Genomic DNA, 27,455 nt, shown 5'->3' with positions numbered 1-27,455 from the left:
CCTTCAGACTCCCAGCAGAGGCCGGAGTAAGGGAATAAACTATTCCCCGTGCACTGATTGTCTTTCCCTTGACCAGGATACAAGTCATCTGCCCGGGCTCCCTGCCCTCTCTAGTCTTCTCCGGCTCATCTGCCCTCCAGACCACATGTCCAGCAGGCTCGGATTTCTTCCTGCCTTTCCCTTTCTGTTCACATTGCCTTTCTGCTTGGTAGTCATTGCAACATCTCTCTTACCTACATTGCTCATTAAAAGGGGTTAGCTGTGCAGGGAGGACTTTTTCTAGTCTGGCTATAACTGCCGGCGACTGTTCTTTCCCAGATCTGCACACACTGGCCCCTGGAGCCTCACCAGGGTCTCCTTGTTCTTCCGAGATGTCCAGCCAGTTCACGCTGTTTTCCTGCCCGAAAGCCTTCCCCAGCCTCTGATGAGTCAAGTCCTCCTGACCCATTAAGGGCTGGCTCGGATGTCAGCCCACCCCGGTCGGCGTCTGAATGCTTCCTCGTTTGACCCTCTCCACCACACACAGAACGAACCTCTCCTCTTTGCACTTATCCTATTTTACCATTGTATGTAACTAAAAATGTATGTTGCATATAAGTATGTGTATGTTATGCCTACCAGACTGCTAAGTAGTGATGAGTCAGAAACGTGCTTAACATTTTTTGTGGCCCCAGAGCCCCACAGGATTTCTTACACATAGGAGGTCTGCCATTCATGGCTAGAGAATTGAACAGGATGGAGAATAAAACATTCACTAACTTTTTCTTCGTGTCCGCCACATCTAAGCCTTTCTGAGAAGCTCTGAGGAAGGCAGCATTATAGATATGGCCTTGGAAGCACTAACTAAAATGATTAATGCTTAATTAGGATACTTTCTTTAAATTCAAAATAGATTCATTGTGGACGAACCCATCTTTTGAAGCTCTTTCGTGTAATTAGATCCTTTGTGTTGGAGATCCAGATGGGGCTAAATTCGCCCACTGATATTTATTGAAGGGCTTCCAAATTGCATGAAAATTACATCAACCCTTAAAATGAATTGAGTCATCGGTGACTTCCATGATATAGAATTAATGGCATTATGTCTTTATGCAGATATTATAAGTGTCAGATTAATATTGTAACCCACTCACCAGCCTACAAGTGTCTGAGTCTCCTCAGAATTCTGACAGTCTTTTCCATTTTTCATCATGGGTCTTGCTAGTTTGCACAGCTGAGAACACATCCACCATGAAACCACGACATCTTTCTCGGGGGCAGGGGAGTCTAATATTAAAGGATTAACATGACTGCAGATATATCCAGCATCATCAATAAATAACACATTTCCATCATGTTTAAGTATTGTGTACTAATTAATCAACGAGTAAGATGAAGTGTGTGGGGGTAGCATACAGATGCAAGGAATATTATAATTATTATAATTAAGATTATATTATATAATATAATTAATATCAGTTTAGGTGTTAGTTTTCATAATAAAATATTGTATGTGAGTGATCTTATTTCTTACACGTATACACACGTACATGCACACACATGTGCATGTACATGTTTCTCTATTATTTCTACTCTTTATGTTGAAGTTGAGGAAAATCTTTGAACAGCATGTGCATTCCTAGAATTGCGCAGAAACTTACTTTTCGGAATTTTGGGAAAGTTCCCGGGGCTAAAATTGTACAAAACATTCTCTAAAATAGTAAGTCCATATTGAAAATGTAGGATGAGGTCAGATTTCGAAATATATTTTTTATACAAGAATGTTACATATAAGATATAAACGGAAGGAAAACCGGACACATGGGAAATGTTGTGTGAAGTCATTTTTTAAAATGTTGGCAATCCAGGAGGCTAGGTCACTGTGCTAGTTACCAGGGAAGTTATGGTAAATAAAATATAATTCTAGATGCTCATAATATATAAAAAGTATACAAATAATGGCACATAACATTTCTGCATGAGTAAGGTACTGACCCATGTTTTAATGGGATCGGTATCTGCCTATGTTGTGGCCCAGTGCCTTGGGAAGATCAGAGGCACGGAAGTAACCTGCTCAGGTTCACAATGAGCCCTCGGCTCTCATTAACTGCGGGAGCACGGAAAAGTCTCTTAGCCTTTCCGTCTTCATGTGTGCCTGTGGAAATTAGGCTGCTTTCATAATTAAATGATGTAAAATATGGGAAAACATTTAGCACATTGTATGCACTTAACAGACATGAGTTTCCTACTCTGTCTTCTCTATGCCGGTGAAACATTTTAATCTTGAGATTGTATTTTCCAAACAGTGTGGTTTATAGCGCAAGTTTAAGGCCTCATTTTATGATGTCCGATGAGAACTCTGAACCTCTTTTGCAGTGGGTTCACTCTTTGCTGCGCATCTGTGCCATCATCAGCGTCATTTCCGTCTGTATGAACACGCCCATGACCTTCGAGCACTACCCTCCTCTTCAGTATGTGACTTTCACTCTGGATACTCTGCTGATGTTTCTCTACACGGCAGAGATGATAGCAAAAATGCACATCCGGGGTATTGTCAAGGTGAGTGTTCTAGAACCAAAATGCTTTGAAAATCTAAGTCAGTTTAATAATATCCTCAGATTAATTTCCATCAAACAAAACATCTCTTTAATCCTGTAGTTTTTAAAAATAGGGCATAACTCCAGAGACTGGTGAAAATATGATGCATAAGAATATTTTAAAAAGTGAAATAAATTGTGTAAGACACAAAGCCTTGGGATATCCAGGAAGGAGAGGGAGAGTCGGCCTGTAGGCTTCCTGGCCAGGATAGGGTCGAATATGCCACCTCCAGGGGAACCCATGGCTTGGCACAGGGACGAGTCCAAGCGTGCCACCTGCGGCTTTACAGGATGTGGAATAAATGTTACGTGATGAAGTTACAGTGTGACGACACTCGGGATGTCATTAACCTGAACTGTCCGAGGTACAAAGGAGTGAAAAGAAAGGGCATGAGGTGGAAAGCAGGAGTGTAGGAAAGGGAAGCCATGGCAGGTCACTGGCACCACTGGGAGAGCAGAAGTAAATGAAAGAAAAAGGAAAAGAAAGAAAAGGCAAAGGAAGAAAAGTTCTGTCCAAGGATATCCCTTCTGTGTCTTCCTAACCTGCACACAAAAGATAAAAATCGGTAGACAACACTTTCTCTGTGAAGTATTTGAAATCATATTATTTAGGGAGCCAGTGGTATAAGGAAATACCAGAGGGACAATAAAAGTCTGCAAATGACAGATTTGACTCAAATCCTAGCTCTTTCTTTACTGGCTATATCAGCATCTCCAGTTACATAATTTTGGTGGAAAAGGGCCTTATTTTGTACCAGAACTTCAGGATTCTAATGTGATGATGCATAACATGAAATTACTTCGGGTCAGTGCATCTCTCTATGCATAGTTCATTGTGTATCATCCTTAAAACAGAAGGGTCACAGTCAGCACATTACTTTTTTTTCATTTTTAACCTTTTGAAAACCTTTTTATTATGGGAAATTTTAAGTTTACTCAAAAGTAGGGATTATAGTTGTCATGAATCCCGATAACTCAGTATCAACAGTTATCAATATTTGGCCAGTTCTTTTCATTTTTAAGCAAGTCTCAGAAACCAGGTCATTTCAGAAGTAACGCCTCATGCATTACTGACTGAGACACTTCCTTTTTAACATAACCATCATGCCATTATTGCATCTAGCAAAATTAACAACAATTTCTTAATGTATGCCAGTACCCAAGTCATAGACATATTTTCCCAATTGTCTCCAACATTTCTTATTATAATAAGTTAGCTTCTTTGAATCAGGACTCAAACGAGCTTTAAGAAACATATTTGTTATATTTTTAAATCTCATTTAAGTCTCTTTACGCTGCTTAATTCTCAACCCCACATATCCTGCAAAAAAAAAAAAAAAAGAAAAAGAAAGAAAAAAAAAGAATTTCTTGTCATCAGTCCATTGGGAAAATGAGTCTTGTAGAACATTCTACATTCTAGATACTGCTAATTGATTCCCAATGGTTCCATTTTTAGTTTCTATATACTCCATATTCCCTGAACCATTTTGACTTTGACCAGCGTTGTACACAGGTGCCTCTTTCCTCAAGCAGTAGCCATAAAATGGTTTGTAGAACTTCTGGACCTTTGCCAATCTGATGGGTGAAAAATGGTAACTCAGTGTAGTTTTAGTTTGAATTTCCCTTTTTGAGAGTGAGTTTGATTTGAGCCTGACTATATACAAAGGCCATTTTCAAGTTTTTATTATTTTTCATTCAAGGTTTGGGTACTCTTTGTGTTGGGAATATTAGCTCTAGGTGATGTAAATAACATTTACTTTTCCTCTACCGTGATTATCTTTGCTCATGACTATTCAGGCCACACACACTTCTGGTTCCAGATCAGAAGCTCTTTCCGTCCTATCAAGTCCACTCTTGGGTCTCACAGGAGTGTTTTACACTTCTCCTTATATACATATTGCACATTTTTTGTTATTTTTGTGCTTTGTTATGTTATTTCATCTTTTTGCTGTCACTATGGGGTCTTCTATAAAGTGTTCTAACTTGCTGTTATTCTTTTTTTTTTTTTAAAGATTTTATTTATTATTTATTTTGACAGAGAGAGAGAGATCACAAGTAGGCAGAGAGGCAGGCAGAGAGAGAGGAGGAAGCAGGCTCCCTGCAGAGCAGAGAGCCCGATGCGGGGCTCGATCCCAGGACCCTGAGATCATGACCTGAGCCGAAGGCAGCGGCTTAATCCACTGAGCCACCCAGGCGCCCCTGCTGTTATTCTTTTAAATGAAGGCTAATTGATTTTTATGTGCTAATATTATTTCTTGCTACTTTACTAAATTTTCTAAATTCTTGTACTGTTTATAGTAGTTTTTCCATTTATTCCTTTGTCTTTTTATTTGTCTTTTTATTTCCATTTCAGTTATCTCTCTCTTTCTCACTTATTTATTGGATCAGCTCAATTTTAAAGGTTTTTTTTTTAAGATTTTATTTATTTATTTGACACAGAGAGAGATCACAAGTAGGCAGAGAGGCAGGCAGAGAGAGAGGAGGAAGTAGGCTCCCTGCTGACCAGAAAGCCCAATGCGGGGCCGATCCCAGGACCCTGGGATCATGACCTGAGCTGAAGGCAGAGGCTTTAACCCACTGAGCCACCCAGGCACCCCGGGTCAGCTCAATTTTAAATAGTATGAGAGAGAGTGAGCATCTTTGTTTAACCCCAGGCTTATTTAGACCATCTCTCATGTTTCCTCATTAAATAATTTGAAGGATTAGAGTTTGAAGTAGGTACATTTTATCAGGTTAAGAGAACAAACATTAATTCCAATTTTTGACTGTTGTATCGTGAATAACTTTTACATTTTGTTGAATGATTATTTTTCTTTTTAACTCTTGGAATAGGGTAGATTTCCTAATATTGAACCATTCTTACATTCCTGGAAAAAACAGAGAGGGGTCACGACAGTTTTATTCTGGTTTAATGTGCTATTTGATGATATTTGTTATTATTTTCCTTGTTTTAATTTTATCTAATCTTTGTCAGGTTTTAGTATTAGATTTTCCATGATGTGTGTACACTGCTATGCTCTAAAATAGTCTGAATAATCTTTAAAAATTTTCGTACAAATCTGCTATGAAACTATCTAGTTTGAGTGCTTTTTTTTGGTGGGATGACTTTCTATTTCTGTTTCTTCTATAGAAATTGTTCTGTTCAGACTTGTTTGGTCTATGGATTCTGTTTGGTGATGTGTACTTTTTAAGGAAATTATTGACTGCTTAATTTGTTGAACTTATTAATAGAAGATTGCATTCAATAATCTTAATTTTCTCTGTTTGATTTATACTTCTTCCAAATTTTGAATTTTTTGTTAAATTAGCATTTATTTTGCTTGGGTTGGCTAGTATTGTTTGCTTGTTTGTGTTTTTTGTTGTTGTTGTTGCATTTTTTTTTTCAAGATTGTATTAATTTATTTGAGAGAGAGAGCATGATCGGAGGGAGGGGTGATAGGGCAGAGTGAGAGGGACAAGTTCAGTCTCAGGACCCTAAGATCATGATCTGAGCCAAAGGCAGACACTTAACTGACCAAGCCACCCAGGCACCCCTCATTTTGTTTTAGATTAGCCAATTCGTTTACTTATCTTGTTGATTTTTAAAAAGAACAGCTTATTAATTCATTTGAACTCATTAATTTTTGCTTTTACCTTTCTTTTTTTGCTTTATTTGGTTTACTTTTTTGGTCTATTCCCAGATTTTTTATGGTGTTTCACATTTTCATTTCTCATGATTCTTAAATATGTTACTTCCTTGCTTCTGGTATAAATGTGGCTGTGAGAATGTTTTTTCCTCCTTTGTGATTGGATCTTTCTCTTACATACTGAGAGTCTTTCCCTTTATTATTGAACTCAGTAGATCTATGAGAATGTGTCTTTTGTGACCATTAAGGACATAGGCATATCATACGATGTTTATTTTATTCGATTCTGTCTTCAGGATTTCTTTTATATCCCAGTTACACCAGATCATGTTTTGGTCGTTTATTTCCATCATTTTCTTTGTGTGTGTTTTTTCTTTTTTTTCCCCCTATTTTTATCTTTCCTATATTCTGTTCCCCATATTGTACTCCGTATGCTGCTTATTCAATCTTGTGTTCCTTTAAGTTTACTTCTTCTTCTGAAATGATATTTTTTTCATTTCTTTCTCATTCTTATTATTTCTTGAATGCTTTTCTGTCTTTTTTTCACAGTCTTCTATTGTTTGGACATCATTTCCCTGGTTGTTTCCAATTTTGTTGTGCTTTTTTTTTTAATATTTTATTTATTTGACAGAGAGAAATCACAACTAGGCAGAGAGGCAGGCAGAGAGAGAGGAGGAAGCAGGCTCCCCGCGGAGCAGAAAGCCCGATGTGGGGCTCGATCCCAGGACCCTGGGATCATGACCTGAGCTGAAGGCAGAGGCTTTAACCCACTGAGCCATCCAGGCGCCCCAATTTTCTTGTGCTTTTGTAGCATCTATTTTTCTTAATTTCTTTTGATCACTTTGTTATAGTCTACTACAGTTTTTATCTGTTTTGTATGCTTATTCTTTGCATGTCTTATACATTATTTGTGTGTTGTGTACATTATTTGTTTCATTTATATATTTATATGGACTTGATATTATAATATATATATTCATAAATACAATATAATATATTCATAAGGACTTGATCATAATCCTTTTGTTCTGTTACCTTTCTTGCCATTGCTCATTTGAAATCAGAGTTTCTCCTGCTTAATGGGTAGAGTAGCTTCCATATATTATCAGTTTGAGGGTTCCTTCCCCAGTTTTACCATAAAATATAAAATATATAGCTTCTCTCTGCAGCACCCATCCCATGTCTGAGCTCTGCCTCCTCTGACCTGCTGGTCCTCCTATCTAATCCGTGTTATCCTATGTCCCTCCTGTCCCTGCCCTAGCCTATTCAGATTCTACTCTAGGAGTTTTTCTCTTGCTTGGGTCTCTGGTCTCCCAGAAAGGGGTTTTTAATGGGATCCACTTGAGAGGTGAGGATGTTCTGTCACCTCTGATGTTTACCCAGCCCCTTGGTGGGTATTTTGTCTTTGTTACTGTTTAGTTCTTTTGTTTCACATTCACCTGCCATTGATAGACCGCTTTGTTACATTCCGAAGAATTTTGCCCTTTATTCTCAGGGTCACTGTCTGAAGCTTCCACTAAGTGTTTCGCTAGTATTTGTTACTAGTTTGGTGCTGTGAAATTCTCAGATCAGCCTGAACTTCCCTGCATGCCTTTCCTCTACAACCTCCCCAAGCGGGGGTCTTGAGTAGGTGTTGATATTGTCCATAGTTTGGTCTTTATTTTGGAATACATTGTCAGTTAGATTTATTCGAGACTCTATCCATGGATATGTTTTTCTGTGCTATGTCACTGTTTTCTTAGGAAATTTGGGAGATTCGAAAAAACTACCATCATGATCTTACCCAGATTGAAGTCAGTTGCTCAACCTCTACATAGTTTATTTAGCATGTACTTTGTGTCTGGCGAAAGAAACAAATTCTAGCTATCTTTTTTTTTTTCCCCCCCAAAGGAAGTGGTGGAAGATCTCCTGGGCATATGGAGTGATTGAGGCCCTGGGAGATCAAGCTTAGAAAGTACACTCCAGGGAGCTCTGCACCTGGGGCAGCAATGACCTCAGCTCAGGTCCCGCCTGGGAACAGTCTGGTCCACACACCACCACTTCTGACACAGTGAACATTACCCAGGTTCTCCCTTTGTCCTCAGAAGTCAGTGTTCACAGTTCTGAGAGTGAATGTCTTTGACCAGGTTACATTATGATCTGAAGGAGAAGTCCTGGGGAGGGTGTGTGTGTTGGGGAGGGGGGGGATGTAGTTTGATGGGCCTGATAGTGAAGAGATAAAGGACAGGAGTGAGGCCGGAAGCTTGTCTACAGATATACTTTATTAATTCCCCAAGCGCAGCTCTCAGAGGGTTTGTTATTGCCTGAGTTCTCTCCTCTGATTTCCTTGTCATAGGGGGCCTTTACAAAATAAACTCAAAAAAGCTCACAAGTATTTTGGAATTTGTATTAGTTTCCTGCTTCTTACATAACTAACGACAATGAACTTGGTACCTTAAAACAACAGAAATTCATTGTCTCATCATTCTGGAGACCACAAGTCCAAAACCAGAGTGTCAGCAGGGCGACAATCTTTCTGAAGATTCTAGAGGAAACCCCCTCCTTGCTCTTCCCCACTCTGGGAGGCCCTGGGTGGTCTCTGACATTCCTTAGCTCGCAGCTGTGTTGCTCCCATCTTTGCTCCTGTCTTCATGGGAACTTCTTCCTTCCACGTGCCTCTGTGTCCTCTCCTCTTCTTTTAAGGACACTAGTCATTGGATTTAGGGCTCACCCTAATTCGGCATGCCCTCATCTTAACTAATTACATTTTTGAAGGACATTATTTCCATATGAGGTCACATTTTGAAGTTCTGAATGGGCATGGATTTGGGGGACACACCGTTGAATTCCCTACAGAATTAGCTTCAGCAAGCCACTGGACCAGCCAGCGGCTTGCTATTGTCAGATATTGTAAGAAGCTTTGAAAAAAGCTTTCTGAAGTTTGTGGCAACTCACAGAGAAATTCAGTTCAGTGTAGGAACTGAACTTGAAAGGAACCATCAAAGCCACAGCAGTCTTAGTGCATTTACTAAGAAACCAGTAAGCTCACAGAATCACCAAGAGCCCATTGTGGGTACAATAAGCATGGGTCTACATAATATGACTGTAATATGGGATCCCCAACCCCTTAGGAAAAGTTGTTGGCTTATGGGTGCGGGGGGTACCTGCCATGCCTCAGCCAGTGGATTTCAGTGTGATTTGAAGATCACTTGGGTCTTTCACAGAGTCGCTAGGTCAGATATTCTGAGCAGTAAACTTAGATAAGTTAGTAGGTTAATAGGTTAGATATGTTGAGGTGCCCAAAACTGATCGCTAAACCAGGAGGCCAACTTGGGGCAAAGGTGGTCTTGCGACGGTGGTGGAGGCATCCTTTATGCCACTGTAACTTCTCTCCCAGCACAGCTTAGCCCTGTTTTGAATTCTGTGATGCCCCAGAGGGCCTTGAATGACCCTGGCGCTCATATACGTTGGTCATTCAGGCAATGCAATCTCCGAACATTCTTTGGGATTAAAACACCATGTGTTGATTTCTTTGAGATTCCAACTTGAAGGAACAGAAGCATGACATTTCCTAAAATAAAAGTTTTGTTTCTGAAGTTGTTTAATAAATTAAGACTTGGATTTCACATCATGAAGTTGACAGTAGACATTGCAATGTCACAGTCTAATGATAAGAAGAACAGAGGTGGACTTAATATATTCATGCCAAGTGAACCGAGCACTGAATGAGCAGAGGTTTTCATAGTTCAAATATTAAAAGTCAGAGCAATCATTAGATAAGAAAATATTGGATTTATGACCAGGCTGTTTTCGAAACCCTTTCAGTGAGTCATGCCCAGTATTTTCTGACTTCCATCAGTATTTGGATGATGAGCTGTTGACTAAGACTGAAAGTGTTGCTTTCATCTTCAATCTGTAAGAATTGAAAACTGAAAATGAACATCAAATACAGTCTGTTTTTCATTTAGGAATGCTTGGATTAAACACAAATATACTACAGATTTTTGTAATACTGACTTGCTAACATTATCTGGAAGTAATCATTAGAGCCTCAGATCTCATTAAAACTGGTGTTCAGTGTTTAAATGCTATGTGAGATTTGGGTTAAACATAGTTAAATAGGAAGTCTAATTATCCTGAGCCAAGCTTTAAATTTATCATCTCACTGAGTTCTCACACTTGAGGTCCCCACGGCCAAAAGTCATGACTTTATTCTCATTTTTGTAACATACATTTCTGCAGAAATTCAGGTTACAACATTCACAGACCAAAGAGTTTATGTTAGGTTTGAGATTACATTCTTGTATTTAAAACTGAACTTACTTTCCTTTGGATATGTACGTAAAAGTGGGATTTCTGGATTATAAGACAGATATGTTCTACATTTTTTTTAAGAACCTCCCTTTTCTCCACATCCTCCCCAACACTTGTTATCTCTTGTCTTTTTGATAAATCCTAACATGTGTGAAGTGGCGTCTTGCTGTGGTTTTGATTTTCATTTTCCTGGTGGTTAGTGAAGTCGAGCACCCTTTCATGTTCCTGTCGGCCATCCATGTCTTTCTTACAGAAATGTCTATTCAGGTCCATTGTCTTTTTAAAGTTAGGCTGTTTGTTTGTTTGTTTTGGCTATTGAGTAGAAAACATATGTCAACAACTAAGTTGTACACCTTAGATAGATATAATTTAAAATTTGGATTATATACTAAAACTGGAAAGAAATCTTAAACTTTTCATAAAGGCTTAGTTTTAGCAAGATATCATCTGTTACAGTACATTTGTATTGTTCGTTTAAATTTTATTGACTCCCCATTTTTGTATTTATGAATTTGTTTTGGCTTACTATTGCATGAGAAAAATGTAGGTATATAAGTTACTCCATAATAAAATGCATCAGCCCCTATAGGGGCTGTATGATCATTGTTTTGTTTTTTTTTTAAGATTTTATTTATTTATTTGACAGAGAGAGATCACAAGTAGGCAGAGAGGCAGGTAGAGAGAGAGAAGGGAAGCAGGCTCCCCACTGAGCAGAGAGCCCGATGCAGGGCTTGATCCCAGGACCCTGAGATCATGACCTGAGCCGAAGGCAGAGGCTTAAACCCACTGAGCCACCCAGGCACTCCCGGACGATCATTTTTTTAAAGGACCTCATGTTACTCAACTTTGAGTTACTATGCTCTCATCACTAACCCTACTATATATATATATATTTAACTCTTATTAAGCACCTGTCTTCCAAAAAGCTTATTTTTTTCATAAAATATTTCCATACTTTTTCTACCTTAATTCGTTTTCTAATAGTATGACAGTTACCTCTCACTCAATTTTTTAGTGTCTTTACCCAGAAAATGTGCAAATATGTGCTGTGTGTTCACTTGTGGGACTTAGGCTTGTGTTTTTCCCACACACATCTAGGATCATTATGAGTATGTATGTGCATATAGTGTTCTATTTTAATCATCAGGTTACACTTTTCTTAATAAGATTTCACATTGTTTGTAACAAAGCTGTACAAATAGTTTGGTTGGAAATGATATTATATGTACTGATTCCCAGCCAATATTTCTGAGGAACAGTCCCATTTCGTGATGAAGTAACAGCAGTCTGTCATATGACTTCTGTTGGAAGACTATGTGTGCGTCGATATACACGTATGTCAGAGGTTTGGGGAAAGCGGGTGTTTTGTTTTTGAAGGAGCGTTTTCCATGCATAAACTGTATTAATCCATGTAAGATGTTATAGAACAAAAAGAAAAAGATCATCATCATATTGAATGCTCTAAAATTATACCTAGCTTGTTTTAACAATGTATTGTACACCTGAAATTCAGACCAAATGCTTAAGGTACGGTGATCTAATGATACCTAGTTTGTAGAAGTATCTACAACAAACCAAACCCAGAAAATTTATTTTTTAAGAAGAAAGTACTGCAGCTGTAGCTTTCTGGTATTGCCCACAAATTTTATTGACCCAGTGTTTTGTCTAATATATTAAACTATGTATAAATATGAATTTAAGATGCTAAAATTTTGGGATACTGAAGATAAAAACTATAATTAAAAACATGAGGGAGAGTTATATTCTCAAACCCAAGTACAGTTTCCAAGTTTGCCTTTGATCATTCAGCAAATACTGGTCGGAACACTTACTCTACTGAGCGTGTCACTGCCCTAGAAGAAGAGACAAAGAGCAGAGCTCCTGTCCGCAGAGAACTTTGTGGCTCAGACTTGTAAAGCACATATAAGCACTCCTAATTTTCTGCGTCTAATCTATTCCTGTAAATGTCTTTCAGCGTGTTTTCAGAAAACTGGAGCCTATATTAATCAATTTAATCAATTTAAATGGGGAAACCAATAATGCTTTATAGAAACCCCAGCCAACTTCTCCACATATCACTAGATCACCGTCTAACACTCGGTAGCAATCCACCTGTACATTTCTGTATAATGAACAGCATTTAAACACCTATCACTCAATTATTTGTATTTCCTGAATTCAGGAGTGGGTGTTTCACACTCACCAAACAAAAGCGGGAGCATGTGCTCTTAATGTAAAAAACAAAGATATAATATGTGAGAGGATTATCTGCCATGCTGGATTGAATCTGTGAGGTCATCAGTGGTCAGGTGAGGCATCACTTTACAGCACAGAAAAAGTGCTACTAATTACACTTGGATTATAAGGTGTAAGATTGTAATTGACGCGTTGATTACAAGGTACATCCTAAATTTAGAGAAGTTGAACTGTGTTGGGTGGGGAGTAGTGTGTCTTAAAATTAATGAGATAAGATCAGATGACCTGGGTTGGTAGACTCCTGTCTTAGGTCCTGCAAAAAGCTAACCTCAGGGAAGATAGGGAAAAGGAAGATCGTGATGCCCTTGACACTTGTGTCTTGTAATACAAGATCCAGCTCAGAAGAACAGCAGAGCTAGACATGCATTGTACACTGTACCTTCTTGCCAGATTTACGGGCGGTTTCCATGTTTCCACTAACACACACGCAGATTCATTAGAGTGGTACTTCTAGATACATAGTGATTTGGGGGCAAATATTTTTGCAGATATAAATGGCAGATATTTGTATAGTGAGAATGCAGATTGTGAGAGATATGCCTTTGTTGTTTTGTGCAAATGCTGTAATGGTATTCTGTAAAAGATGCGGGGGAGGGAAGGCACAAGAAATAGTGAAAACGTCTTCTTGGGGATATCACAGATATCAGAGAAGTCTTGAAGAAGGAGGGGCAGGAAGCCGATGTCCCGAAGGATGAGTACGTGTGGTCTGTGGCAGGAGCGTTGGGGTGAAAGTAAAGGATTTCACAGACGGAGAAGAGGCACACTCGGATCCCCAAGGCCTGGAACAGCCTGGTGCTTTGGGGAGCGCTCAGGAGTGAGAAGTCGCAGGGGGGGCTGTGTGCGGGATTCAGTGAAGGTGGCCGGCAGCACGGGGGAGGACTTGGCATGTCCTGCGAGGAGCTCGGGCTTCATTCTGTGCTCAGTAAAGGTGCACGGGGGATTCAGATCTGAGAGCGACAGGGTCTGCTCTCTATCCGAGGAGTTCACTCTGGAGGCCCGTCACCTTCGTTGTTTCGTGCCAATCCCGTAATGGTATTCTATAAAAGACACAGGGGAGGAAGGGCCCCCGAAATAGTGAAACTGAGGAAGGAAGTCCTTCTGGGGAGACTGGTCTTCAAAAATTTTTGTTGGAGACATGTTTTGTCTTAAGGATGTCACATCTTTTGTTGTGTTCCCCATGCTCTAAGGTGTCAGCCAATTCATTCCCACTCCCCAAGCATTCGTTCCTAATTGCCTCCCCACTACTTCCTATTCTGAGAAGCCTTCTAGCTCACCAGATCCCTGGAGGCAAAAATAAACCATTTGGGTGACAGAGGTTTGTGTTGTAAATCATCCCATGTATCGCAGACCGCGAATTCTACAGACAATTCCCAGTTGTCTCTTTGTCATCTGGCAAGAAAGCTCGGTAAAGGTATCATGCATGCTCTGCGCGGTGCTGAAGTGATAAATAACGATGGTAAGACCCAGTGACAGATGGGCCCTGGGAACTGGGAACAATAAATCTTGTGCTCGGGAAACCGTACCAGTGTATATCATTTTGGAACTGCGAACTATATCCCTATAAATGTCTTCAGATGAATGTGTTTGGTTTCTCTGCTTATTAAATACTTGCATGGCAGTTTAAGTGACTCTCTAGTACTGCATAATTGATTGGCAGCCTCTGAGTGTTTACCTTTGTAAAAATTGACAGACAGCTCTTGAATAACTCCTCAGCGGCCAGCATGCTGATTTCCGCCTGTAGCTCCGGCTACATTCTCTGCTCTCCATTTTTGTTGATGGACCAACCAAATTAAAATCTTTCTCTCATATTTGAGGTGTTAAAATTTCTTGAGTACCGTGCGTACTTGGCTCTGGTTATGTAATTTGGAAGTAGGGGAAAGGAACAACTCATTATTTGCAAATATTATATAACTTAGGTATGAATACAGTAGGACTTTAAAACAATCTGGACATACTTCATCAGTTATGATTAAAAGTCTTTGACACACAATCAAAAAGAGAATTTGGTAAATGTGTCAGACACAAAGTGTATTATGAGGTTATATTTCAAAGTGCCAGGTTCAGAGTCTGTATTTTATTTTTTTTTTAAAGTTGTTTTGGACTTATAAAGACTTAGTGATTATCAGTAATGATCAACATGATATACATGTCATTTCATTCATGTTTACAATTGCATTATAGTGCACAAGTTATGTTCACCTTGATCCGATTCCTGTTTGCATGGCATGTAGGCTTTGTTTCGTCGAAGTGTGCAAATCCAGGAAACATCCTACAGTTATCTCATTAATTTCATCTCTGGTCTTTCATGATCATACAGGGAAAAGAATCTTAACTTGAAGATACTACCTTGAAGGGTAATAACACATCTTTCGTTCTTTGCCAGGAGTCAAAGAATCATCTCTTTTCAGCAACAATGCTAATTTCAATGAATGGATGGGTGAAGGGATGCATTTAGGAAGCATATGAGTACGCTTCTGACTCCATGTATTGTAATCTGCAGAAACGTTCTGAGATATTGTACATCTGCTTATCTAATTCATTCATTTAATATCTGCTGTATGTCTCTCTCTGTGCTGGGTGGCTGAAATTGTCTACTCTTAAGATGTTACTAATCTTCAGAAAAGACTCAAATATTTATAGTGGGGATAGGCTGTTTTTTTTTTTTTTTTAAGAATTTATTTATTTATTTGAGAGAGAGAAAGAAAGCAAGACCGTTGGGGGGGGAGCGGTGGGTAGTAAGAGGGTGAAGCAGGCTCCCCACTGTGCAGGGAGCTCTGCATCGGCTCAATCCCAGGACCCTGAGACCATGGCCTGGGCAGAAGGCAGATGCCTAAAGGACTGAGCCACCCAGGGACCCCAGAGGATATTTTTAATGCAACGCCAGAGAGTAGGTTTAGAGAAGGTTTGAGTGGGAAACCCAAAATTCACAACTGGAATTGCTAAACAGGAGGGTGTCAACTGTAATTCATTCAGTAATGAGGTGGAAATTACAAAGGACAGTTCTGTATGTTACACAATATGAACGTTTTTTTCAGACCCATGAGCTGAGTTTGCTGCTTGTTGCCTTACATATGGGCTCAAACATTTATCAGGGTAGGCTATGGTCAGATCAGAGTCTGGAGAGGAAAGCTGGCACAGACTTGGGAGAATTTTCAGGAAGACAGAAGAGCGTGAAGAATAAAGAACACAGAGCCAGGTGGCTCAGTTGGGTAAGCGTCCGACTCTTGGTTTGGCCTCAAGTTGTGATCTCACACGAGTCATGAGATCAAGTCCCAGGTTAGACTCATGGCTCAGCATGGAGTCTGCTTGTCCCTTTCCCTTTGTTCCTCCCCCTCCCTCTCTCTCTTTCTCATAAATAACTACAATCTTAAGGAAAAAAAAAGAATAATGAACACTAAAAAGCAAAACTAGAAAAATAAAGGGAGGGGGAGGACATCTGAGTGTTACTGGTCTTTGTGTCCCAGCTCACTGCACCATTGCTTACTAAAGGCTTTTATAAACATTAAATAGCTCTTGGGAACACGAGCCAAAAAGTATTGTATAAATCTTGTGCCCAGTGGCTTATTGCACACCTATTATCAGGAAAGTCAAAAGAAGCCGGTTCTAATTGACCATTACATACCACCCAGTGTGGGGTGTGTTTTGTTGGCAGCAGGTAAATGCCACTATGAATTGCTGGAAAGTCTACAGCTAAGCTCATTCCAAACAATGCAACTGAACTGACTTCCTAATTCGGAAATAGTTTTCTACGTTATGCAGTGGAAGTTTTTGCGAAGCCGGTTTTCACAATGTGAGCTCGTTTGAGTTAGACATGTTTGCACGCATTTTTTTTTTTTTTTTTGTGATTCCCTACCAGGACTTCTAAAGTGATTTTAAATAATCCATCCTTTTATATAGTTCAGAGTATACTTTAGGTCATCCTGGCAACATTAGTTTCCTTAGCAAAGAAATTTATAAAGTAAATAAACAAAAATTCAGCCACCTCTGTTTTGATAGCTGTATATTCTAAATTTGTGGGGTCCCAGGTGTTCAGAATTGACTTCATTTGTGCCAACTCAAAAGCAAAAAATCTTTAAAAGTTTTGTTAAAGCTAAAATGTTCATCTTTTTAAAAATTTAATTTTGAAAATCTACTTTAAAAAACATAACACATGAACGTGAGTCAAAGACATCTTTGGTTATAATGTGAACATCTGTTTCTCTTCCCTTGTTGGGTCCTGGCCACCCAGTTACCCTTCCTGAGAACTATCGCTGTTCATTCTCACTTTCACATTTTAAATCATCCTAAATATAACGAGGTCTCATCCTGTATCTTACTGAATATAATTTGTTACTAAAACAAGCAACAGTGGAGATTAGTTGTAGTAACGCTATGTATAATGTTTTTTAATGACAAAAAAAGAAATAAAATAAAAATTTGGGAAAAAAGACCACATAAACTCATCTTAATCATTCCTATTTTAAATTAGCTCTTTTTCTTTCTTTTTTTTTTCCTTTTGGGCTTTCCTTTCTTTTTGGTTTTTTTTTTTTTTTTTTTGGTTTTATTTAAATTCCAGTTGGTAACATGCAGTGTAGTTTGGGTTGCAGGTGTACAATTCAGTGACTCAGCACTTCCATACAGCACCTGGTGCTCATCACAAGGGCCTTCCTGAAGCTCAGTGGGTTCTCCACGGTTAGGAGTCTGTTTCTTCGTTTGCCTCTTTTCCCCCATTATTGTTTGTTTTGTTTCTTAAATTCCACATATGAGTGAAATCATATGTCTTTGTCTTTCTCTGACTGACTTATTTTGCTTAGCATAACACTCTCTAGCGCCATCCATGTCATTGCAAATGGCAAGACTTCATCTTTTCCGACGGCTCAGTACCATCGCGTCGTATGTATATGCCTCCTCTTGTTTTATTCATTCATCAGCCGATGGACACTTGGGCTCTCTCCATAGTTTGGGTATTGTAGATAATGTGTTACAAACATAAGGGTGCGTGTATCCCTTTATACTAAATACTAAAAATACTAAAAATTAGTATTTTTGTATTAGACCTCATAGTGCCATTGCTGGGTCGTGGGGTGGTGAGGATGTGGAGAAAGGGGAACCCTTTTATACTGTTGGTGGGAACACAAGCCAGTGCAGCCACTTGGGAAGACAATATGGAGGTTCCTCAAAAGTTAAAAATAGAACTACTCTAAAATAGCTCTCTGCTGAGTCCCATGAAATTTCAGTTTTTGTTTTGGGAATTCTTTGCATTTTTTAAAACAATCGCAACTGTGCCTAGTTCTTAAAATAAACGTCGTGATATTTTTCTCTTTCTGCCTAACATTCCAGAAAAAATACATCCGTTTAGTAAAAATCAATTTGAAAATATACACTTTTATTTTTATTCATAATACCTATCAACATGTATTGTATATTTAACATTTTTTAAGCTGAGAATGTAAGATTTTTGTTTATTTATTTGTCAGAGAGAGAGAGCGAGCAAGCACAGGCAGACAGAGTGGCAGGCAGAGACAGAGAGAAGCAGGCTCCCCGCCGAGCACGGAGCCCGATGTGGGACTCGATCCCAGGATGCTGGGATCATGACCTGAGCCGAAGGCAGCCGCTCAGCCAACTGAGCCACCCAGGCGTCCCTAAACTGAGAATGTAAATCATATAAGGGCAAGCGTTTTTGTTTCTCTTTTCAATCCTGTGTCATTACTGCCTCAAACACTGTCTAGATCATAAAGGTGTTCTATACATGAGTGAATGAATGAATGAATGATTGAACAATACATTTTGAATTTATTGAACAATAAATATTAAGAAACTCAAGGGCATCTTTAAAGTGTAACTTTAGGGACGCCTGGGTGACTCGGTTGATTGGGCGTCTGCCTTCGACTCAGGTCATGATCCCAGCATCCTGGGATTGCGTCCCGCATCTGGCTCCCTGCTCAGCAAGGAGCCTGCTTCTCCCTCTGCCTGCTACTCCCCCTGCTTGAGCTCTCTCTCTCCCTCTCTCTCTGACAAATAAGTAAATAAAAATCTTTAAAGTGTAAATTTAAATCATTTGTATTCCGTTATCTTTTTGGATACCAATTAAAATTAGGCTCAGAGAAAATTCAATTTTATATTGACTATATGGTCTATATTTAGATTATAATTTATATTTTCAGCGAACTATACAATGGACACGGCAAAGATGATACTTTTAGTAAAAGATGTTTTGTGAGGTTTTGAGGACAACGATCACATCCTTAAATTATTTGTGTGTGTGTGTGTGTGTGTGTGTGTGTGTGCGCGCACGCACGTGCCCGCACCCATATTCTCAAAACCAGTGCCTCCAGGAGGTGCAATTTTTCTCATCATCACGTTTAAATCAACATATGATGATCATAACACTTAGCAGGGTCATTGTCCTCCTAGTTACCCAGACCCCAGGCCTCAGGCTTTCTTTCATACTTCTTTTGTGAACTTCTCAAATATACAAATTACCAAATTTGGTTGATTCTCTTACTAATGATAAAATTATTTAGGCATTTGAGAACTAGACTTCTTTTCTCTAAACTCTTCATAGAATTAATCTTCTTATCTTCCCCACCATGTTTATGGCTTTGTTACAAGTTGTTCTATCTTACATATCAGTTGGGTGTGTACGTATTAGTTTTTCTATGCAAGATTGCTGTGTGTGTGTGTGTGTGTGTTTCAAGAGGCGTTATACATCCTCGTATGTAAAGTAGATGATTCTTCAGCCTTAACTAAGTTGAATTTACACTTCACATCTGGGCCAGATAACTTCCATGAAGTGATTTACCATACTGTTAGTTTTGTGAATAATATAGATTATTTTTGAAAACTTCTCAAGGAGTCTTTTTGATAGCCTATTTATTACTAAGTGTAGGTAGTTCTGGAAATTATTTTATTTTCCTAAATATCCTACCACAGATTTCATCGTTTTATTTCAAATCTTGGCTTTCTGTTCCAATTTTTATTTCTTAAGCAGGTTCAATCAGAGCTGGTAGTGATAGATGTCACCGAATTCAGAACTGAGTTTCATGGATTATGATGGAGCTGGTGACTTAACGGGGCAGTCCTAAGAAAGCAAAGGCCTTCCTATTTAAGGTTCCAATTCTAATCTAGTGGGTTTTTCTGTTTTGTTGTTTGAAAGGGAAATTTTTTTCCTGAAATTCCCATTTGATAAAAGTACGCATTCTAACATCAGAGTAGATTCATTATTAAAAGATGAAAGCAGTGTGTCTTCTTTATCACACGTGACTCCAATTAAAATCAATATATGTTTGATATATTTGATCATGAAGGCAATTTTCTTCTTCACGTTAATTTAGCTCGAGGTGAATTCCTACTCGTGGTGGTTGATCCACAGGCTCAAAGGTCTTCATGCTGACCAGTATTGTCCTCACTTCTTGTAGGAAGAAAGCTGTGTTGGGACTTAAGCTACCTCCTGTGTGGGATGACCTCTGGTTTCTTAAATGGTAGTATCTGTGTGGCTAAAAGTAATGATGTTTTCTGTTTGTGTGAACTTTAAATTTTCCATGCGTAGCTCTGGAGTTACTTGTGTTTCATAAATTATTTTCTTCATACAAAATGTCATTTAAAATGCTAAAGGTGTTCCACCAGGCACCTGGGTGGCTCAGTGGTTAAGCGTCTGCCTTCAGCTCAGGTCTTCATCCCTGTGTCCTGGCATCTGGCTCCTGCTCAGCGGGAAGCCTGCTCCTCCCTTTCCCACTCCCTCTGCTTGTGTTCCCTCTCTGTCTCTGTCAAATAAATCAATAAAGTGTTATGAATAAAATAAAAAGCTAAAGGTACTCCTTTTGAAAGTTTCTTCAGTTTTGATGCAAAAATTATGACTAGTTTATACTGAATTAACATTTAACCCTTCTCTCCACAGATGTTTTTTGGAATTCTTAATTTTGCATAGTAACTCCATGTGAAATTTATTTTTAGGGGGATAGTTCCTATGTGAAAGATCGCTGGTGTGTTTTTGATGGATTTATGGTCTTCTGCCTCTGGGTTTCATTGGTGTTACAGGTAATTAAAACTTTTAATTTACATGGGGGTATTTTCCAAAATGCGCATTTTTTCGCAATGAAAATCTAAATAAAAATAGTAATCAGTATATGTCAAATGTGATGGTGTAATTTTCTTCAACGTCATGTTATTTTAAATGTTATGATCAAAAACTAACATCTTAATCTTTGTCAGTCACATCTGTGGATTCTCAATCAGAAATGAACACCAATACTATAGCAAATTATTTCTTATTAAAAGGATATAAAATATATATTTATTTAAAATGAAGGACAGAACATGGGGTAACATTTCTGTATTTTGTAGAATAAAAAAATTTAAATATTAAAATTCCGGTCTTTTATGTGACTGAATCCCCACTAAAAACAGCTGACTAATAGAGATACATTGGGATGAACATAAAATACCGTATCGCAAGTAAAAAGTGCCTTACTATGAGAAATGGAGAACTTATTTAAAGGGCTAAAGGTGGGATTTTACTGGGTAATAGAATTCATTTCCATGTGTTCATTCATGCTTCAGTTTTGTGTTTAATTCAACTCAAGTTAGTACATTCTTCATTTAAAAATTTAGAATATAATAAATTCAGTCCATCCTGCAAAGTCATCTCAATGCTTATGGATGAGCTCTCCTTATTTTTACAAAGCTCACCTCTCCAACAATCTGATTTCATCCTGCATATTCATGCGTTCTTTTCCATTTAATAGCTATTAAATGATTGACAAACGTTTTCTAATGATCATTTTTGCCTCTTTTAGTAGATGGTACAATTCCTTTTTAAATTTTTTTATAATACCCTTAACCCTCCCTCCATTACTTTGTGTTCTAGCTATTTAAAAAAGTTCCACCAAAGGACCTTATTCATGAGGAAAACTCAGCGTACTTATTCTGTACTCTGAGTTGGCACTTGTTTTATAATTAAAAACTGGGCTTCGATGAATTATACGCAAAATGAGTAAGAGCAATGGCATTTACATTAGTTTATGTGTTCATTTCTCTAAAGATAGCTATAGCTTCAAAATGGACCATTTCAGTGGAAAATAATGCCGGGCAAAGTCCAGTGTGGTAAATCCACTGCTGTCTTGGTCTGTCGTAACTACGGGCAAAGTTAAGGGAAGCTCTGAGCTTGTTTCTTCTTACCTCTTAATAAACAGGTATTTGAAATTGCTGATATAGTTGACCAGATGTCACCCTGGGGCATGTTGCGGATTCCACGGCCACTGATTATGATTCGGGCGTTCCGAATTTATTTCCGATTTGAGCTACCAAGGACCAGGATTACAAACATTTTAAAGTAAGTACTGCTTTTATATAAGTTAAGGAGAAAAGCTTATGACATTTCTGTAAGTTTTGCCTACTTTTATCCCCCCCTAGGCGATCGGGAGAACAAATATGGAGCGTTTCCATTTTCCTGCTTTTCTTTCTGCTTCTTTATGGAATTTTAGGAGTTCAGATGTTTGGAACATTTACCTATCACTGTGTAGTAAATGACACGAAACCAGGGTAAGTTTATCTACTAACTGCATTTTAATCTACGTGATTAACAAGAAAGTTTCTGCAAATCTTACGAGAAAACTCTATGTCTAAGTTGAACAGAAAAAGCCCTTATGTGCTCTGTTCTATATTCTCTGTTTCCTCAAAATTTTCTTGTCTGATTTTTTAACACAAGTATTCAAGGCGAGCCAGACTGAAAAATGTAACCCCTTGGGAAAGTAGACTAAGCAAATTCAAAGTGTGCATTTGGAGATTTTCTTCAGTGTGACAGAAGGAGGAGTGTGCCACCATAATACCATCTGAGTATTTTCATTTCCTATTTAAATCAGATGGAAATGAGAAATGGTGCAACTACTTGGAAAAACAGGCAGTTTCTTAGAAAGTAAAACAGACACCTACCATGTACCCCGTTCATTCCATTCCAGGTGTCTAACATATGTCCATAAAATAGACTTATGCATAGTAACTGTATTTATAATTGCCCAAACTGCTAACAACCCAAATTCCCACCAACAGGTACATGAATAAACAAGTTGTGGTATATCCGTATGACGAATACTGTTTAGCAATAAAAAAAAGTATGAGAAATTGATATACACAACATCTTGGGTGAATCTCGAAATAATTATGCTGAGCAAATGCAGCCAGATGAAAAAGATGACATATTCTGTGATTCCATGCATACAAAATTCTAGAAAATGCAAGTTTATCTGGAACAACAAAAAGGAACCCAGTGACTGCCTGGGAGTGAGGTTGGGGATAAGAATAAGGGGTTACCAAGGGACATTAGGAAACCTTTGGGCTTGGATCACCTGGGGGGCTCAGTACATTAAGCGTCTGCTTTCAGCTCAGGTCATGATCCCAGAGTCTTGGGATCGAGCCCCACGTGAGGCTCCCCGCTCAGCAGGGAGTCTACTTCTCCCTCTCCCTCTACCACTAGCCCCTTCCCCATCTTGTTCTCTCTCTTCCTCTCTCAAATAAGAAAGTAAAATCTTAAAAACAAACAAAGGAGGTTGGGGTTGATCGGTATGTTCATTGTCTTGATTGTGGTCTGTGCACATGTTAAAATGTATCAAGCTGTATGCTTTAATATGTGCCATTTATTGCATGTCAAGTGTATCTCATGAAAACAGTTTAGATACGCTTTGGGGCAGAGCAGAAATCTAAGTTTCTTCCTATGGTTAGATAGTTGTTCCAGCACGACTTATCGTGTGCTGTGCCCACTGAGTTTAATGCCACTTTTCTCATTCACTAATTCCCTGTCTATATTTGGGATTGTACCGATGGTCTCTGTTGTGTTTGATCTATTTGACTATCCTTTCTTTTTAAAAGATTTTATTTATTTATTTGACAGAGAGAGAGAGATCACAAGTAGGCAAAGAGGCAGGCAGAGAGAGAGAGAGGAGGAAGCAGGCTCCCCGCTGAGCAGAGAGCCTGATGCGGGGCTCAATCCCAGGACCCTGGGACCATGACCTGAGCCGAAGGCAGACACTTAACTGGCTGAGCCACCCAGGCACCCTGACTATCATTTCACCCATATTACACTCCGGAATTTGTTTGGATTAAAACATGGCTATATGCCTGGGGCCTTTTCTAGCTTCCTGCCTTCCGTAGGCTCTGGACCCCATTTTCTGCCTCTTGTGGCATTAAAACCCAAGCTCTTAGCTACTGGACACTTACCCCCCATCCATACCAATATATTGTCAGTTCATGGACTTCCCTCTCTCCATGTTTAGTTCCCTCTCACCCTTTGACCTTTCTTGTAAGCCCAGATACGTATTTCTAAATGTTACCATTTATCCAATCGATCTTGTTGTTTGTAATGGAAAGAGTTGAATTTAATATAACCCAGTTTGCCAGAACTAACCCTCTGGCCCTCCAGCTAAGCCCCCCGACACCTCCACCATTTTTCTCACTGTACTGTGCATTCCTTGAGGACACAGACGGCAAGGGTGGAGAAGATCCCTCTTGGGGCCAGTACCTAGTATTCTTGCACAGAGTAAGTACTTAGTAACTATGTCTTGAAGGCATGCTGCATATTCTTTATATTTAGACAGATAATAATAACATTGTGACAAATTGATATAGAAGAGGAAATTTTAGAAAAAAAGGGAGAAAAGCAAGCTGCTAAATGTGACAAGGGAGAAATGGTTAAAAAATAGAAAAGCAACGCTAAGAGTGGAGAGAAGCAGGGAGCTGGCACACACAGACAGGGTGGGGGAGTGGAAGGAAGAGGTGAGTAAGGGGGGTTGCCTGTGTGGGTGAGGGAAGAGACACATGCGTGGAATAAAGACTGTAGGTAGTTGTTGGTTTTTTTTTAAGTGTATGTAGGCTGTAAAATGTGTCTAGATTGTTCCGTGAGTGAAGATGGAGGTGGGAAAAAGATATTGTGTGGGCGGGAAACAATAGAATAGAAGCGAAGAGCAGAGGAAGCTTCCGCATAAGAAAGCTGCTGTGTTCTAATAGCTGTGAGCACAGGAAGCTGATTTAAAGTTTCCATTTTATTAAAAATCAAATTAGAATGTGTGAGAATTCTAAAGCTTGTGAGAATTGTAAAACTAGCTAGAAGATCAGGCATCCTGCTGACAAACTTAAGGTGGACACGTAAACAAGGAAGACGTAGAGCAGCCTCTCTGACCTCAGGACCCTTGCATCACTTCAGAAGGTGCTCTTTGCCATCTCTTCACCACAGCCAGTGCTAGGACATGAATGGCTTTGAAAAAATTATTAAAAGACCTCCTGTATTTTGAATATTAGCTCCAACTCATCACTTTTTCCTAAAAATGGAGTTCTCTATGAGAGTTAACCTACGTTTTGGCAGAATTTTCAGTCACTCTAGACATAGCAGTTATGGAGGAATGTCTGCATTTTCTCTTTCCCATATTTAAAAAATCTGCCCGTTCGTTTTATGAACATACACATTTATTTTGCCTTCCCTTTATGTGACAATTTCTCTTCGATAAGAAAATAGTTAACTAGCTGCAGAGTAGTAATATTGCTCATAATAGCAATTTTCGCTAAGTTTGACGATTCATTTCAAGGACCAATCCCTTATACCATTTTTCCTTTAATTTTCAGTTCACTATTAACTGAATCTTACTGAGAAACAGAAAAATTGTCGATGCTGTTTTACCATTAGCTCCAACCAGACCTTAGTTTATTTTTGGAGACTTAAAAACCACCCAAAGTCAAAATAAGATGTGTAAAAATCCCAATTGAAAAAAATTCCAACCTTTTTGTTTCCTTTGGTTGAACTAGGAATTTCTCATAAACATCTCTGAGTCAGAGATTAAACTACAGTATGATGGCTGTGTTTCCAGAGATCGTGTTGCCAGTCACTGCTAGGACCTCGTTTCTCGTAATTGTTGTCTTTTACAGTCGTCCGATTTCCACTTAATTGATTTGCATGCACTGTAGCCTAATAATGGGAGAGCTTGCAGGCAGAGCTGTGTCTGCCCAGAAACCTTATATCCCGCGTTTCAAGGCTGAGCTCTGGAATTGATTATGAATAGTCTGTGAGGCAAACAGGATAAATAAGGAAGCAACTCAGTCCACGCAGCTTTGCTTTTAGATGGAGCTGATTTCTTTTAAAGCCGGGAGAAGGGAGTGTTTGCTTTGTCCTCGGAGCATTACTCCTGAAGCCTCAGATCCTTCTCTGATAATGAATGGTGACCCAAGGCAATTAAGGAACGAGGCATGGGATTTGACTAAGCAAAGCAGCCCTATCCTAAAGAAATCTGAGAAGAGCAGTGGCTTCTGGCAGAAACAGGTGTTGCAAAATGCCGAATGGGACGGCAGAAATCTCCCGGAACTACAAGATGAACATGTGAAAATGAGCTGGTAGGTGAGATAGAAGAGAGGAAGACGTATCTGCCACCGTATTACCATTCCCCGAGAAAGGAGCGAAATGTCGTCCTAGCTTCATATCAAATAATGAAATCTTCTTCCCGAGAGTCAGATAATTAGAAAAGCTCTGAAGTAAGCAATTGTAAATATGAAGTACATAAAAGTTGACTCTACGGAGAACAGGCTTCCGTCAGAAGTTCAAGTAAATGCTTACAATGGCTGAGCCATTAGTTTTGAGATGTGGAGGTGGGGGAACCACACATCACAGATGCTAGGACGGTCCTCGACTGTCCTTTCTGTGGCACAGTAATTACTAACAGCTTTCTTTTCCATCTCAGGGGAATTTCAGGATGGTCACCCCACCCGGGTAGCTTGTAGGACTCGGTGGTATTTTATAAAATATCACTAACACTTAGCCTAGAGACAATATAGAGTTGGATTTGCGTTAGCTTTCTCTTGCAGGTCCCACAGAATATTTAAGTTTATCCTTTAGGATACTTGGAACATAAATGAATTATTGGCTCATCCATTCTGTTTGTAAAATAACGAGGTTTTTTTTAATGGAAAGGTGAGAAGAATTAAAAATAGAAGTGTGGTAGAACCTAAAATATTAATTTCTAATTTCTATGGACTTTATCAAGAGGGAATTTTGCAGAATATGTAAAATCATAACTGCCTCAAATTCATGCAAAGGTCTTTGAAGTCTTCTTGATTTATATTTAAACTTCTTTTGAAGGATGAAGACAGACTGCTACATTTAACTTAACTGGATTCCTGCAGAGATGTCTGCTGGGTGGGAGCTATAAGAACAAATTTGGATGAATCCGTATTGGAAAGCTCCTCTTTAAAATATTTAAATAAGAAATGAAAATGCTCTGATGGATGCATGTAGATTTCTAATTAAATTAATAGCAACATTTGTGGCACACCAGTGTATCTCATATATTTTGCTTCTATAACTAATTTTTAGAGCAACTTGAACGCAATTATTTCCCCCATTTTGCAGATGAAGACCCAGTCCCAACGAAATTAAATAGTATGTTTATCTGGTAAGTGAGAGCACCAGGATTTGAACTCAAGTCTGACTTCCCAGCCCATGCTTGATCTGCCATTTGGGCAACTTCTACCATATTGTAATCCCACATTTGTAAACCTGTATGCACACAGAGATCCACATCGTAGGTATAAAGTCTTTATATGGCATAGAGAAAATGAAAGTCCATATGACATCTGGTTTCTTTCTATCCCCGTGTAGATATTAGGTTCCAGGGGATTCTGCCCCATCCAATCTATAAAATAGTGGCATGCAATATATTTATTACTCCGTAGATCTCTTTTAAAATGGTAG

At 38.9% G+C, this 27,455-nt stretch overlaps 1 protein-coding gene across 4 annotated transcripts in view; it reads left to right on the top strand.

The window, feature by feature from the left end:
- NALCN (sodium leak channel, non-selective) overlaps positions 1-27,455 on the top strand; it is a 319,112-nt gene that overhangs the window by 17,466 nt on the left and 274,191 nt on the right. For all 4 annotated transcript variants that reach the window (XM_045978577.1, XM_045978576.1, XM_045978575.1 and 1 more), the window contains exons 3-6: positions 2,356-2,538; positions 20,684-20,767; positions 21,922-22,061; positions 22,142-22,270. In XM_045978577.1, coding sequence (XP_045834533.1) covers positions 2,356-2,538; positions 20,684-20,767; positions 21,922-22,061; positions 22,142-22,270 — 536 coding nt within the window. The remainder of the gene's footprint in view (positions 1-2,355; positions 2,539-20,683; positions 20,768-21,921; positions 22,062-22,141; positions 22,271-27,455) is intronic.

This window comes from Meles meles, chromosome 14 (genome assembly GCF_922984935.1).
Source record: "Meles meles chromosome 14, mMelMel3.1 paternal haplotype, whole genome shotgun sequence".
NCBI lineage: Eukaryota > Metazoa > Chordata > Mammalia > Carnivora > Mustelidae > Meles > Meles meles.
Note: the sequence above shows the minus strand (reverse complement) of the source record. Positions and strands in the feature narration are given on the sequence as shown.